Source organism: Brachyhypopomus gauderio, unplaced genomic scaffold (assembly GCF_052324685.1).
Source record: "Brachyhypopomus gauderio isolate BG-103 unplaced genomic scaffold, BGAUD_0.2 sc315, whole genome shotgun sequence".
NCBI classification, from domain to species: domain Eukaryota; kingdom Metazoa; phylum Chordata; class Actinopteri; order Gymnotiformes; family Hypopomidae; genus Brachyhypopomus; species Brachyhypopomus gauderio.
The window spans coordinates 80,072-97,136 of NW_027507136.1; the positions used below are offsets into that span (position 1 = coordinate 80,072).

The window sequence follows — 17,065 nt, forward strand, 5'->3', positions numbered from 1 at the left end:
CAGCTCTCTTGACTCACAACTAACACTCAATCGTCATTGTGGCTTTTCCCCTCTGTATGATCTTAGTGAAAATAGCCCCTGTCATCATACTGCCCAATCCTAGTAGGTGCTATTATTAGCTTAGCTCAGCAAGTTTTTTAAATAAATATATATCAGATGCACTTTTGAAATAATAATGTTGCAGTAGGCAAATTGCCCTAATTTGCACTGGTGGTAGTTGTTGTTTTTAATTTTTTTACATTTAATATTTATATTTAAAAGTTGTTCTCTGCACTACGTTATGTAAAATAGTTTTAAAATATTTTTTGTGCAACACCTTTATATTTATTGCTTGTTATATGGTAATATTTAAGTCATTTGCTTTTTATTTGTTTCTTTAATAGTGACACAATCAACCCAATGATTGATGATACAGGGGGCACCAGCCAAAATCTCGCCTAGGGCACCACATTGGTCAGGGCCGGCTCTGCCAGAAACTATCTATCCTTCAGTGATTAATAAATCCAGTGACATCAGCTATGTGTCATAAGGAGTTCTATATTCAGACTCTTGATGTTGTGCAAATGTTGTTATAAAAAACAGAGGAGTAAATATGAGAGAATTAAATTAATATAAGAAAAGCACCGAAACAGGCCACGGTCAAGGTCATTTAAAGAGTATTTTGGCATTTTTCCCTTACCATCTTCTCCCTCAAACAGCCGAGTCTTTATGCCAGAAATCATTTCTAGGGAGAAGGCAGAATTAAACCATATCCAGTAGCAAGAAACACCTTCAACACTCAAAAGGGGCAGGGGCTGAAATAAGTTTCATCTGTGAGCTTTGAAAAATGTAATGATCCTGACCTGTTAGAAATTCTTTCCGCAAAGCACCAGTGTCAACACCAGGTTCTCCTATGAATGTAACTTTTAAGGGGTTGACCGGTGAGCTGTGTTTCTGCCGCTGCTACAGTGTTAGTCCACGTTGCAAGAGATTTATTCTAGACACACAGATGCAGAACTCTTTGCACGTGTCAACCTGAGTAGCCAGCCATTGCAGTACATCCTCCTTACTGTAAAAAATTATATTTCACATTATTTTATTTTTTATTTTTTAATATACACTACCGTTCAAAAGTTTGGGGTCACTTAGAAATGTTCTTATTTTTGAAAGAAAAGCAGTTTTTTTTTTCAATTTAGCTAACATTAAATGCATCAAATATACACTCTATACATTATTAATGTGGTAAATGACTATTCTAGCTGTAAACATCTGGTTTTTAATGCAATATCTACATAGATGTATGGAGACCCATTTCCAACAACCATCACTCCAGTGTTCTAATGGTACATTGTGTTTGCTAACTGTGTAAGGAGGCTATTGGATATTTAGAAAACCCTTGAAAACCCTTGTGCAAGTAGGTTAGCACAGCTGAAAACAGTTTTGCTGATTAGAGAAGCTATAAAACTGACCTTCCTTTGAGCTAGTTGAGAATCTGGAGCATTACAATTGTTGGTTCGATTAAACTCACAAAATGGCCAGAAAAAAAACAACTTTCAATTGAAACTCGACAGTCTATTCTTGTTCTGAGAAATGAAGTCTATTCCATGCGAGCCATTGCCAAGAAACTGAAGATTTCCTACTATGGTGTGTACTACTCCCTTCAGAGGAGAGCACAGACAGGCTCTAACCAGAGTAGAAGGAGAAGTGGAAGGCCCCGCTGCACAACTGAGCAAGAAGACAAGTATATTAGAGTCTCCAGTTTGAGAAATCGACGCCTCACAGGTCCTCAACTGGCAGCTTCATTAAATAGTACCCGCAAAACGCCAGTGTCAACGTCTACAGTGAAGAGGCGACTCCGGGATGCTGGCCTTCAGGGCAGAGTGGCAAAGAAAAAGCCATATCTGGCTAATAAATGAAAAAGATTAATATGGGCAAAAGAACACAGACATTGGACAGAGGAAGATTGGAAAAAAGTGTTATGGACAGATGAATCAAAGTTTGAGGTGTTTGGATCACACAGACGGACATTTGTGAGACGCAGAACAACTGAAAAGATGCTGGATGAGTGCCTGACACCATCTGTCAAACATGGTGGAGGTAATGTGATGGTCTGGGGTTGCTTTGGTGCTGGTAAAGTGGGAGATTTGTACAAGGTAAAAGGGATTTTGAATAAGGAAGGCTATCACTCCATTTTGCAACACCATGCCATACCCTGTGGACAGCGCTTGATTGGAGCCAATTTCATCCTGCAATGACCCAAAGCACACCTCCAAATTATGCACAAACTATTTAGAGAAAAAGCAGGCAGCTGGTGTTTTATCGGTAATGGAGTGGCCAGCGCAGTCACCAGATCTCAACCCCATTGAGCTGTTGTGGGAGCAGCTTGACCGTATGGTACGAAAAAAGTGCCCATCAACCCAATCAAACTTGTGGGAGCGGCTTCTGGAAGCATGGGGTGAAATTTCTCCAGATTACCTCAGCAAATTAACAGCTAGAATGCCAAAGGTCTGCAATGCTGTAATTGCTGCTAAGGGGGCATTCTTTGATGACGAAAGCAAAGTTTAAAGTAGAAAATTATTTCAAATAATAAAAAAAAAACATTTCTACCTTGTCAATGTCTGGACTATATTTCTATTCATTTTGCAACTGATTTGATAAATAAAAGTATGAGATTTCAGGGAAAACACAAAATTGTCTAGGTGACCCCAAACTTTTGAACGGTAGTGTATATTATGATTAGTGAGATCATTTTAAATGTACCTGGCCACCCCCCCCCCCCTCCCCCACAATACTACATTCCCTGGAAACAGAGGAAAGTCTATGTAGCGCTTGTCAGAGCAGTCAAGCATGGTGACTTCTTCTACAAACACTGATTCATGGTTCGGTACGTCTCGAGTATAGGACAGAAGCTTCTTGTATTCAGAACATATTAACTATGACATAGATAAATGACGGACGTAGTATGTTCGAGGTTATGAAAACTGCCCAGTCGCCTACTGAAAGAACCAGTGGCGTGCACACATAGACATCAAGTGGTGCTAAAGCACCACCAACTCTGCCCTTTATCAACGAAAGTGCCCTTTTGAAACTTCGTTTTTTATTTTATTTTTATTTTTTTTATTATTATCATTTTACTGAGGTCGGTTTGAAATGATCTTTTGAAAACCTGAGCGATTAAAAACAATGCCCTGAAATGAGCCACCACCTCGCACACATCCGACCTCTCTCTTCCTTTAACACCAGATGCGCTGCAGCAGTTCAGTTCAGCGAGGTGAAGGAAGCGTCTTCAGCACAGCACACACGCTCACAGATAGACTTCTTCTCCCGTCCCCACCAGCCAGGTCACATACACATCAAGTCAAATCTACCGTTTGCCCTCTAAGCCCAACGTGAAATCATTTTGTTGTGCAGTAAAATGTCTCATACAGCACCAAACTACTAAGCATTTTTGCCGTGTGTTATATTTGCAAAACGACACATTATATTTCCAGAATTATTTTCTGTATGAAAAATAAAATAATAAAATAAAGCCTTAATAGAGAATTTAAAAACGAACTGATAGTGAAAATGATTCCCAAAAGTTTTTACATAAACCGGATGTAAAAAAGGGACATCTTATTTTTAATAGTTGCATACTTTTTGTTGCAAAGCTAAAATATCAACAAAATCCAGTAGGCCCTACTCCAAAATCGCGATTAAGGCTTTTAAATACTTTTTAAGGGCCTTCATTTTTCCAATATTGATTTATCAACTTATAATACTTTTTAAGACCCTGCGGACACCCTGTACAACCACAAAATAAAAGCTACAATGGTGATGACACTTACATCAATTTTAGACACTTTTACTTTCTGTGATTTAAAGATTTGATTTTAAAGATTTGACCAACTTTATTTGGTTTAGAAGTGGTTTGTATGTCAAATTATTTTACGTTAATATTTAGTTTATTATAAATCTTGGTTGCCTAATTGTCACACTGATATAACAAAGTTGGGGATTCACCTCACCTTGTCAGTGATGCTAGTGAAATGCCAAATTATCCCCTTGAAAATTATAACCCTTGCAAATATAAATATATCTAGCTTTGGGATTATTAATAAGGCTAAATCGAGGTTAATGGTTATTGTAACTCTGTTAGTCCTCGACGACGTCTTGATGCTGATTCTAAATCAATATAAATATATAAAACACAAATATGGAATGGCGCTTTTAATTCATAGCGGTCCTTAAACTGTGGTGGTATAACGTTATATGCCATATCATATGACATAGGTAAATGACGGACGTAGTATGTTCGAGGTTATGAAAACTGCCCAGTCGCCTACTGAAAGAACGCACTGCTTTAAGATTTGAGTAGAACGTAATGCATTGAAATCTAGTGCCTACTACACGGCATTTCGGACGGAGCCACGGATCCTCCAACGTTAGAGCCTTAACATGAGGTTATCCGAATTGAGCATTTGGAACAGGTGAAGTGCACAGGTTTCTCCATGTAATCTGTCTGCGCAGTCCAAATACGATAGATAACCCCCCATAGACCATAAAATCTACAGTATTAATGCTGGAAGCATGTTTGGACTAACATATGTTTGAACTTTAATGACCTTTTATTTGAAACTTGGAGGGACTCTGAGATTTTGCCTCTGTGATTTGTTGAAGCTCTTTGGGTATGTCCCCTTTATCAGAAACAGGTATCGTGTCCCACTTCTACTCAATTGCACGTTTAACTGAACATCGAAGAAATGACTGCGATGAGTGCAAGCGTCATTAACATTTCATGGTTATTTACTTGTATTTAATAAAATTGATTCAAAATGTAAAATAGCCAAACTGAACGAACGTCAAAGGTTAAGAAGTGCTATTTTCAAGGTCAGTCAACTAAAACCATTTAGGATGGAATGATAAAAGAGAGCACAGTTATTTACTGGCAAGGATAAAACAAACTGACTAGCAGACATTTGGAACCTCCACGTATTAGAAACAAAGCAGTAGTGATATTTCTCAGGTCTTTCCGAGGATATTCACAAAAATATTTAATAATTGTTGACAAAAAAGTAAATTGGCAAAATAAATGGACAGTCCTCATTGTGAATTCAAGAGAAAAAATGCTGAAACGCAAAATTATAGGTGTACGTTGTACACTGACATGAAAATACCTAAGTAAGACATTCGATGGGTAGCACAGATTTTTATAACACCGGAGTGGATCTGATACATGTTCCAGGGCCAGAGTGGGTGTGATAAATGTCCCGGCCCAAACTACTGAGATTAACATGGGCCAGCCCAATGTGATTTGCACTTGAAGACTCGGCCAATTAGTAGTTTTAGTTATTATCTAACTGTCACTATGACAACACGGGCAATTAGTAGTTTTAGTTATTATCCAACTGCGTCCCTACGACAACACGGCATATGAAGTCACAATGCAGGAGACCTATAAAAGTCGCCACAGACAGTGTTTAATTTAACCACAGATGGTTCGATCGTCACGGAGGTTGAAGTAGCTACTACAGCGGTTCACCGATATCTTGTGCGAGTAAAGGAGTGACTATTGATCATGTTTAAACTAATGATGAGGGTAAGTTCATGTTCCTTTGAGCTTTTTCCATAATCTCACTTTAGTCCGAGTAAGTTCGAGAGAGCCGCTTCCCAGTCTATTTATTGAAAATTACATTCCTCGTCGAGACAGTTCTCTAAAGTTGCTTTGTAGCAACAGTGATTGTAGAATATTGCACAAAAATAGAACTAAATTGCTTTCGACCACAAATGGCGACTCAGATTAACATTAATTATCCGGTTACATCCCAGTTACTTCATTTTACGGCCTCTTATCACATTTAAGATGTGTAACCAATTAATATTGGTTATTAACCATCTGAGGTCATTATTAAGATAGATTAATATTCTCTCCTTGAGAGTCCAGCGGTGTTGAGAAAAAAAATCAAATTATAAAATGTTCGTATTCCCCCTATCCTGTCTGCGCGGATGTCCGCAGCCTGTATTATTTTCACAGAAAAGGGTAGCATTCTACAACGTGTTTAATGCATAATGTAGCCTACTTAAGATAAAGGGTTGTATAACACGCATGGTTTTATTTAGAAACACACATTAGAAAGCACTACATAGGCCTAGCTCATGAACATATTGCTAATTAATGATTGTGCCGTAGCGCAGTTTCCGAAATTCAATGGTGGCGTGGAATGACGTTATTTGTTGGTCTTTAGGGTGTCGCACATCTTAACAAGGCTGCTACTGGCCCACTACAAAACTTTAAAAATCCTTATGCACAACGTTACTCAGAAATTAATCTATTCGTGAGCCAAAATCAACACATTGGCTTTCAAAATATGATGTACGCCCCCCACCCATCCCGTCTGAGCAGTCCAAATACGATAGACCAGTGATTCTCAACTGGTGGGTCGCGGACACGTTCTGGGTGGGTCGCGGACAGCTTGTAAAAAAATTAATATAGAGGCACCCGTCAGACATGCCAGGGCTTCAGATTGCGACTAAAATCGTCGCAATCACGACCATGAATATTAATTTGCGAGTAATATTTATGGTAACCCTAATTATAAATTATTTCACTCGCCACTGGCGACAGCCGATACAACAGCATTATTTTTTTATGGGTAAGGATTTTTTGTAATTGGAAAAATTTCCATCATTTTCTTTTGAGTTTGTATTTTAAAAGTTAAACGATAGACTCCAGCTCCCGCTCACATGTTCGTCTCTGCCCATCAACAAATGCAGGAATCCGATCACCAGCATGACTCGCAAAACGGAGCTGAAACTTGAGCACTAAGCGTTGAAAATGGCCAAGCGAAAAATATCGCATTTTTTCCACACAGTCTACATCTCTGTCGGACACAAAGAGGACACTTCTTTATAACTGTACATAATTTTAAGTTAATTGGGATCAAAAGTCACTCGTATGCATACTAGGAAACAAGTTTGTTTCAGGTTAGAGTATTCGGAATTTTCTTCAATAACTAAGACAGTATTGGCAAAAGTGCTATAATAAAATTCTTGTTTCTGGCAACCAAGACAAACATCTACAACTTTGTTTACGTCAGGAATAGACGTATTCTAAATGTGCAACTTTCATCACTGCAACGTCTAAGGCACCGTCTACAAATGACCTTAACACAGACGCAAGTGGCGGTCGTGAAGGCCCCAGAGCACTACACACTGTTTTTTGTAATAATTTCAATAGCTTATAAACGGTCCTTCATAAGACCACCAAACAAGTTGTATTGCATAAAGTGCATGGTGTACGGCAACCGACAACGTTTTTTTAAAAAGTGGGTCGCGACTTAATGACCATGAGGATAAAGTGGGTCCCGGGCTGAGACCAGTTGAGAACCCTTGCGATAGTCATCATGAAACTCATTTTTTCTTCATTTTCTCTACTACAGTCTAAGAAAGCTGGGCCAACAGAAGAGCTTCCTGAGGGCTGTGATGTGTCGGCCCCCAGTGTGAAAAACAAGCAGGCAAAGAAAGACCATAGCAGATGGTTTTCAGGTGAGATTTAGCGTGATTACATGTTACCAAAACGTGATGCATTACGAGGTTATTTATTCATAACTATAATTTTCCACAATTTATGTTTTTAGTGACATTTCCTTATGTGCATCATTAGTGTCTGCCTCATAGATGCTTAAAGTAAATGTTTCTTTCACCACAGCTATTTGCTGTACTAGAGTGGAGGAGGCAGTGATGGAGGAGCTCAACACTCCTCCATGTGGGAAAAGTGGTGGAGTCGTATCCACCTCTGGGATTAATCCAGCTGTTCTAACTGAAGAGCTGAGGAATACACTGCCAAGCAATGTGAGTACCAATCTCTGTATCTCTGTCTTCCTATCTGCCTGTGTGTCTGAGTTACCATAGCAACATGAGCCTTTGGCCATGTCTGGTCAGACCTTCACAACATTAGATGTTCTTTACATTAGCATTTTACTTAAAGAAATAATCAGCTTAAGGTTAAAAAAAGGTAATAATTAAAAATCATTAAGCTTTTGGATACTGATGAACTTTTTACACTTTCCTTTAACCTAACTAGATGAAAATGGAGGATTTGATTGAAGTGCTGGAAAAAATCTCGGCATGGGTCAAAGTGGCAGTGAAGGAGGTGGTTGCTCAGGACCTCATCCCTATAGTGAGGAACCTGATGCTGGAAAGGATTGCGGCTCTGGACCGAGTAAAAGCACAAATGAGCTGCAGGGGTACTCGGTCAGTGCTGTCGGATACTGACCTTTCTGAGGAGGCACTCCAGTCGGGCATCGTGAGGAGATTTGTGAAGACTGCTTCAGAAACTTTTCTCCAAGAACGCCTTGGGTTGACATCCTGGACCAAGCCCGACACTGATCACTACGGTTCTAGAAGCGCATCTGTGACGGAGGCTGACGTGGAAGTGAAGCTGTCACTACAGAGATGCTGCTCAGAGCTGTCAGCTCTGATTGCCCTCACTCTGTTCGGTGATGTCGCTGGCATCACCATCTCTTGGACAGAACAGGACCATACAGGCTCCGCTCTGCAGAGTGCAGCACAGACAGTGGACGTGGGGCTGGAGAAGAAATCTTGGTGGTTCAGGTTTCCAAGATTTCTGAAGCTGAGATTCAAGGTATCTGTTTTTAAAATGTATTTATTCCCAGTCACACCATTAGCTTTAGATTCTGCTCTTCTGAATGATTTTCAACCATACATTTATGCTACCGTCAATCATATTTTGAATGATTTTATATCAAATTGTCTGCTCTTTTTAAAGAAACGGACAACCTAAGTGCATGTTCACACGGAGGACCAGGTGGTGGACAGACATATTCCAGATGGTACGCATTTTAGTATTTCTTTGGTGAAGTTTAATTCATGACAGTATTATGTATAAAGAAGTGAGGGGTCCATGGTATAGTAGTCTTCCATGGTTTAGTTGTGTTCTATGGTTTAGTAGTCTTTCCTGCTGCACAACTAATAGGGCATGAACAACAATGACAACAGCATGGAAGACTACACACAGCATCCCTCTCACGCCGTCTGTTTGCTTTGACTTTGCAGGTTTCCAGTCTACCAGTGCTGAAGCACCATCCACCTCTGACAAGACCATCTCTAAGCTCAGGAGAAAGTCGACGCATTCCAGATTGGCAACAGCTTTCTCAAAGATCTGCAGAAAATGAGGGGAAAACACCTACTTGGGTGATATTGCTGGAAGTAGAAAATGTTATTCAATTAAAATGGGGGAAAAAAAAAGAAAACCAGACTGCTTCATTGTGATACCTGCATGACAGAAGGCAACATGCATTGTGTCCTGGTCCACAAACTTCATTACTCCTCTTGTCCTGGAAGTCTGGGTGAAGATCAGGTTGCACAGCTGTCTGTGGTTTCTACTCCAGGAAGAAGCACTGGAGACCTACATGATGGAGAGTAAGAAAGAGACAGAAAAGCAAAATAAAGACTTTGATGGGGTCAGAGACCTGACCCATCACCTGGACTGTGTGTATGTGTATATATAAAAGAGGAATAACTCACTAGAGGTCCTTTGTCCTCAGGGGGGGAGGGCCGTCTTCCAGGGCTTCCCTGGTGCTGGCCGGTAGAGCCCACGGTCATCTGCAGAAGGGGGGGAGGCAGGTCCTACTGAACCTGTAGGAGGAGGACAGGAAAAGTTGTAATGCTGAATGTGATGTATAGCAAACAATAGCATACAGTTATGTTTGTGTATGTTGTACGTGTTTCAATGGCGACGTATGTAGTCCTGCTCCAACGTAGATGATAGAGTCTAACAAAGTTGGGGCCGGGGATACTCATTTAAATGCAGAGCATAGGATCTTTCAAGGGAGAACTTCACGGGGGCAGCGAGTGTGGCCAGACATGCCGCTAAGCTTTTACTGCACAGTTTTACCAATGTTTTATCCGGTTTAAGGGACTATGTTCATGTGTGTGCTGCACAAATTAAAAAAACAATGGGTGAGGTCTATCGTTGGAGTCAAGCCTGATGACAAGGCATCTCCACAAAGACCAAACATAGTTCAATGTTTTACTGAAAAGTTGGGGAGATGTGTTAGGGTTACACAAACCTCAAAAGATGAAACATTAAACAGAGTGTTAGGGGCAAAGAGAAGAAGGGGCAGATGCACAACCCCCCACGTGGGTGATCAGTCCATGTGAGTCCCAACAGTCCAACATCTAGTCCTCATGTTATGGGGAAAACCGACTTCATCTGAAAAACACACAAATACATACAAACATTTGTTTTTATGTGGAAAAGTAAAAGGCATGATACATAGTGAGATTAGAACTTTGTATAAGAATCTATTAAAATGCTGTGTAGGTGATTAAAAGCCTGGAGGTGGGCGTGGAGGGGGTCCTCTTGATGTGTCAGGACTGGTGGAGAAAACAGCAGGGTCCGGTGTCTCCAGGGTCTGGGTGTGATTAGACTCATGTGACCTGAAAAGGCCATCTGAACCGATGGAGACACCCTTATACGTCACAGAAACTTCTGATTGCTGAAAAACACAAATAAGAGTAAAAATAAGTGAAGATGCCTTTAGGAATCATTTTCTAAATACCCCATAAGTAAGTCTAAATGTAATCAGGTATGAGGATGCACTAACCTGAAAGATATTCTGCACAGATGACGACGTTGACTGCGTGCACAGGTATATCGTTGCTTCTGTGATGCTGGATTCCCTCCGCTGAATTAACAGAGGACATGCTGATGAGTGTGATTAAGAACGGGACATGCTAGTTTAAAATGCATTTATCCAAGACTCTTACTTATCTTGATGCAGGCCACGGCTTTAGCGTTGGCAAAGTAGTGGAGGGTGAGCTACAAATGCATAGAAAATGTTAGGTTGAAGGACATCAACTGTGGCAAGTCCATTCTCACTGAAACTGAGAACCTGTTCCCATGACTCACCTCTGCATCTATGTTGTAAAATACATTGTTGAGCACCCACCAGTGCTCACTCTCCTGCCCCCTGTAGGCAGATTTGTGCTGGAGCGTCACCTCCACCACCTGCAGTCATGCAGAAAAAAAACTTTACCACTGAAATGGACAAAGCTCTTATAAACTGCTTATACTTATATCTGCCAAAAAGCCAGTAATACACATTAAATTCTGAAGGGAACCTTTGTAGCTGACGAAAACGTCTGTGAGAAGGTGAAGGCATACGCCCTGTGTGCTCTGTGCAACGCTTGCTGAGCATGACGCCTCGACTGTGGAGAAAACCAAAAACTTACTTTGCGAGACAAATATGTGCAAAACCAGCATTTTACAATAATTGTGACCAGAGCCTCGCAAAAATAAATAATGGATGCTAGTAGTTCTGCACACAAACTTCCATAAACAAAATGAATCTGGCTAAGAGAATATCCACGAAGTAAATAGCCAGCTCCCTCTCGGATCGGGGAATGGGGCATTAAAGAAGTCGGTGTAATACACACGTTGGTCCACCCGGCGTGCCGTGTCAGTTACACGTTTTTGTATGCCTGAAACGTGAAATGCACACGCTGACATAAAACGACTGAAAATGGACAAATACCCGTATGATGACGACGGAGACGCCGTGACGCTCTCATTTTTGCTCAGGTATTACATGCTCAATGGTTGTAGGTTAGTATGTTTTGGTAATCTCTATTAAATCGTATTAATCATTTTTTGATTGAAGTGTTTAGGATTTCAGTTAATGTAACACAAATAGTGACATAATTTAGCCGCCCACACTCACTTACAGCGTAGATCTTTATGGGTATCTAGGTATGTAGCTAGCTCTGAAATCCCATAGCTTCCTATCTAGCTAATGAAGACGTATCTGCATTTATGCAAATACACATTAAGTATCTCCCACTAGCTAAATTTTCAGATCTAGCTAGCCAGCTAGTTAGATAAACATTTTTCAGTGTAATTATGATAAAACATTCAACTTTAACAAAATACAACTACATGACAGTTGTAGGTATGAAGTCGACGTTCAAGGGTATAGGATAGTGTAGATAATAATCAAAGAGCCAAACAGATTTCTTTATTTTTACGTCTCTACCCTTGAAGTGTCTCATAATTTTACATAGCCTAGCTACACTGATTGCATGTCCTGTTTATTTCTGATTCATAAATGAGAGTATGCTAGAATTATTTGGACCTACTTGGTCTTTTAGACGATTTTAGAATGAAGGTTTAGCATGATTTACTGCTTTACCAATCAACTGGGTTAAGGTACAGTTGCACAAATTGTCACTATTTGCATGGGTACTAAGAATGAATCTTTCGAAATTGTTTTAAGGGGCATTGACTAATTCTCTGTCTGTGTGTGTGTGTGTGTATTTAGAAATGCCCGGACGTGGAACTACCTTCAAGAAGTGTGTGGCTTGCCACAATTTAATTAATATTGCTTGCAAAGTTTGCACATCATGTACAGCAAAACAACCATCTAAATTAAGACAAAAAAAAAAAAAACTTGACCATAAACGTACGGAATGGGTTCAGGCCCATAAAAGAAATCACACAGCATCACACATAAAAGATGAAGCTTCACTACTGGTATGTGATTGATTTTCATTCTACAGATTTGAAATAATATGGAAAATTATAAATTAGCATTTTAGTGCAAATTATTCACTTTTTGGGGGTGATTGTTTTAGCTTGAGAAATTACAGGCTCTGGGAATACGAGCAGTAATGTTTTTATCAGAGCCTGGAAGGAAGACTGGCTCCTGGGTGTTAGAGACTCTGTCCCCCAGGTGTCAATTTACAGAGACATTGTCTGCCTGTTTAAAAAGAATGCAGTCCCTATTTGACATGGTAGTCCAAGGTAAGAATATTCTGATGTCCTATATCCTGAGTTCTATACTAAAATAATGTGCTGGGGCGTAAGCACAGATAATGCAGATATTGGCCTAACTAGCTTGCCTAACATATCACTTCCATATAAATGTGATTACACTTTTTTCCTTAAATGTAGGATGGATTCATATTGGAGTCCAGGGGCTAGGAGTAGCAGCAACAGCTGTCCAGGGGCCAGCAGCAGTTGTCCAGGGGCCAGCAGCAGTTGTCCAGGGGCCAGCAGCAGTTGTCCAGGGGCCAGCAGCAGCAGTTCAGGGGCCAGCAGCAGTTCAGGGGACAGCAGCAGTTCAGGGCGCAGTAGTAGCAGGTTTGATGCCTCTTATTTTTATTTTTACTTTTTTCTTGTAGTAGAGGTAATTGCAGTCTGTCCACCTTTTAGAAAGAGGATCAAAAATTAACAGGTGTGTTATTTTTAATTCCATACACTCTAACCAATGATTGAGTTTTCACATATCTTATTTTCAACAGTGCGCTGCTCATTTGTGTAAATTACAATGAGTGATTTAATATTGAGTAAGAGTGTGTCTTACTGGGCCCATTCAGCGTTTTGAGGCATCTCAGACTTCTGTACGTTTTGGTGATTTTACCTTTATCATGCTCTGTTTATCCCCTTCTCTGTCTGTCTTGGTATTCCATGTGTCCATGTTTTGGTTTTCCCATGTGTTCTGCCACACCCCTGTCATTTGTAACTCCACCTTCTCATCATTTTCAGTTGTGTCTTGTTTAGTTCCTAAGTTTCTCTTTAGTATCTGGTGTGTGCTTTGTTCAAGTCATGTCTCTTCGATCTTGTTTTTTGTTCCTTATATGATTGCCCTCCTGATATGACCCTTGACTGCTATAACTCAGGGTTCCCGCGGGGTCTTAAAAAGTCTTAAAATGTCTGAAATTCAAAACTTTAAATTTAAGGCCTTAAAAGACTTAAAAAACAGCCAGATTTTCATCCAAGGTCTTAAATTTAATTTAGTCAGGTCTTAAAATTTTACCTTAGTTAATTTTAGAAAAGTGTAGTTTAATCGAAACGTCCGGAAGTCAGTTCTGTGTTGTCTGTGTTTGTGCGGGGCTACAGGTGTTGGTACGTGTTAATTAATTAAACTACAAAACCCATAATAACCGCAGGCAGGAAACGGTCCTTGTCACGAAAAGCCTTCACGCAATTTTGTGCCTCATCCCCGCCGTCTTCGCTATCGTCAGTGCCGGTGTTCTGTCGATTTTTCCTACCCATCGAAAATTCATACCAAGGCTTACTGCGCATGCGCAAGTCGCTTTTACGTCACTATTTTGGTGGCCGCCTACTACACCCATCGATTTTTCCTGCCTGCTAGCGAATTTCAACAGTGCAGTACTATTTAGTCCTTTCAATAGTGCAGTAAGTTAATTTCTTGTTTATAATTCCTTCTTTGTTTGCAATTGCTATGTTTTCAACTGTGCATTAAGTTAACTAGTTGATTAAAATGTTTTAAACAGCGCCGTTTTACTACCTGTTATTACCTATTTATAGGGACTTGGATATTTCCGCATGATAATGATTGAGCCGTGTAATAATACACTAATACGCAAAATAAAACTTTTATTTTAAAGCTCATCCTACTTTTTAAACGCTGATTTGCGCTACATTACAACGTTTCCATAAGGTAAACAAACTAGAGATACGTCTACAATACTACTTTTTAAACACTGATTTGCACTACATTACAACGTTTCCATAAGGTAAACAAACTAAGAGATACGTCTACAAATACTACTTTTTAAACGCTGGTTTGCGCTACATTACGACGTTTCCATAAGGTAAACAAACTAAGAGATACGTCTACAAATACGCGATGCCAACGGACACGGTAGGAACATTCGACAAGGTAGGAAAATTCGACAGACTAGTCTATGGGGTTGTTAAGCTGTGACGCATCATCTTTGCGAAACTTCACGTCCGGGTCCAAACACTCGCTGCATTGAGTCCCTTAATATGCCGCAGTGCTGTGTGCCCTGCTGTTTTAACAGATCCGAGTCTAAAACAACGACCCTTTTGTCTTTCTACCGCTTTCCTTGCAATGAGAAAGAGAGAAGAAAATGGGTGCAGTTGATAAGGTAAGTTCTATTTCTAAAAAAAATCTTGACAGTGCCTCCGTGGGCGCTAATGCTAGCTAGCTAACCCCACAGAGAAAAAAAAGCCAACTTGCCCCTTTTTGGATTGCTTGATATTCTAGCTATGGGTTTAATACAATGTTTCTTGCCACATACAGATATTTTAGTTCTTGTTTTGTTTTATTTGTTGTCCAGCTAAAGTAAAACTAAAGTAAAGATAGCTCTGGTTAACTTAGCTAGTGGCGCTAACACTAGCTAGATTAGCTAGCTCGTAAAAGGCAACACCAGGATATCTTTTCGGATATCCTTGATATATTGTATGGATACACACACAACAGTTAGCTGATCAGGAGTGTCCGTAAAAATACCAAGCAAAAATACAGCTGATGCTACTGTTGCATCCTATATTTACCTTTTTCAGTATGCATATACATTACTGCTTAGCCCGTTTCCATTAGTTTATTACTGCCGTACACTTACCATACATAATTCTCACATTTTATTGCAATATATATATATACACACACAATTTTATAAGGTCCTTATTTCTTTAGCACTTTGTTAGAGGAACCCAAGTAAGCTGTGACTAATGATTAATGATAATTTTTTCTTCTTTTACAGACGTGAAAACTTCACCCCAAACTGCAACTCCAGGGTGTGTAGTTGGCACTTTCCCAATGGCAAAGCTGCTGGACCTTCGCGATTCGCTTGGAACCAGGGAAAGGCTTTTCATTTTCCTGACCACCCCAGCAATCCCCCTAAGCAGAAGAAGCAGATTGTCCCTTCCAGTGATGATGCAACAGACACAGGACACACAGCTGACATGGCAACCCCACAAACCCCTACTACATCCCAACCAAGTCTTGTCATGCTTGAGGTTGAGAATGACATGCTTAGAGAAGAGAACAAAAAATTGAAAGAACAGTTGGAGAAACAAAAGCAAACCTTTTCTTTCAGTCAGATTTCCTCCCATCCTAACAAAGTCCAATACTACACTGGATTACCTGATGCTGCCACAGTATTTTTTTTGGAAGCACTTCTTTCTAGATTTGAGCTACAGTATCATTCTGATTGGACTGTCCAAATTATGCCCCTTATTGATCAGTTACTCCTTACTTTGATGAAGCTTAAATTGAATTGTGGCCATGTAGACCTTGCAACAAGGTTTAATTGTAGCACAGCAACTGTAACTAACATCTTTACCACCATCATCTGTGCTCTGTATGATATTTTGTATGTCGGTCTACTTGAAAACATCCCCTCCACGGCCAAGAATCAGACTTCGCTGCCAGACTGCTTCCGACCTTTTCCTAACTGTAGAATAGTCCTTGACTGCACAGAGGTTGCTGTCTCCAACACAGAGAGGCTTGACACACAGTGTCATTTGTACAGCCACTACAAAGGACGGACCACGCTAAAGGCTCTAATTGGTGTGGCTCCCAATGGTGTGATTACTTTTGCCAGTAACCTGTACGGTGGGAGCGCCTCAGACAAGTCAATAACAGCTGACAGTGGACTTCTCCAACATCTACAAGCAGGTGATCTGGTTATTGCAGACAAGGGCTTCACAATTCGGGACATTTTGCCAGAGGGAGTTCTTCTTAACACCCCGTCTTTCTTGCTCAACGGACAGTTTACACAGGAGGAAGTAAACAATAACAGACTTATCTCCTGTGCAAGGATACATGTGGAGCGGTCTATTCAGAGGCTGAAACTGTTTTGCATTTTGGACCACATCCCTTACCAGTACAGGAAAAATGTTAACAAGATACTGAAAGTATGTGTGTGTCTTACAAATTTGCAAACCCCAATTCTCCGTGAAATTCAATGAAATATCTGATGTATGTAAATCAGTTAGCAGGACAGTGGCAAATTAAAACATGTTTACAATTATTGTGACTGAAGAATGATTTACACAACTTTGCAGAAAACCTTTATTAAAAAAGTAAAACCAGATTAAAATGTTTGTCTTTTTTACATTCAGGTAAATGTACATTCAGATGTAGGTTGCCTTGGATCTGATGCCAATAGTGGTGAGTTTGTTTTAGTTTGAGGGAACTTGTCTCTTCATCCAGCTCTAGAAAAAAGTCTCTCTTACTCTCTGCTGCCTGCTGGACAGTCTTAGTTCTGGCGGACCATGGGCATTTCACCTCAATGATGCAGTCATCAGACA

The 17,065-nt window shown here is 40.1% G+C and overlaps 2 protein-coding genes across 2 annotated transcripts; both read left to right on the forward strand.

Moving 5' to 3' along the window:
* Nucleotides 1-5,424: 5,424 nt before the first annotated feature.
* On the forward strand, nucleotides 5,425-9,447 carry LOC143504691 (uncharacterized). Its single transcript, XM_076995986.1, has 6 exons — nucleotides 5,425-5,557; nucleotides 7,398-7,503; nucleotides 7,667-7,809; nucleotides 8,042-8,602; nucleotides 8,747-8,810; nucleotides 9,034-9,447. Exons 1-5 carry the CDS (start codon nucleotides 5,537-5,539, stop codon nucleotides 8,759-8,761), a joined length of 846 nt encoding a protein of 281 aa, XP_076852101.1. The 5' UTR covers nucleotides 5,425-5,536; the 3' UTR covers nucleotides 8,762-8,810; nucleotides 9,034-9,447.
* A 5,312-nt stretch (nucleotides 9,448-14,759) lies between these two features.
* On the forward strand, nucleotides 14,760-16,854 carry LOC143504690 (uncharacterized). Its single transcript, XM_076995985.1, has 2 exons — nucleotides 14,760-14,895; nucleotides 15,514-16,854. The coding sequence occupies exons 1-2, from the start codon at nucleotides 14,774-14,776 to the stop codon at nucleotides 16,721-16,723; spliced, it is 1,332 nt and encodes a 443-aa protein (XP_076852100.1). The 5' UTR covers nucleotides 14,760-14,773; the 3' UTR covers nucleotides 16,724-16,854.
* Nucleotides 16,855-17,065: the final 211 nt, after the last annotated feature.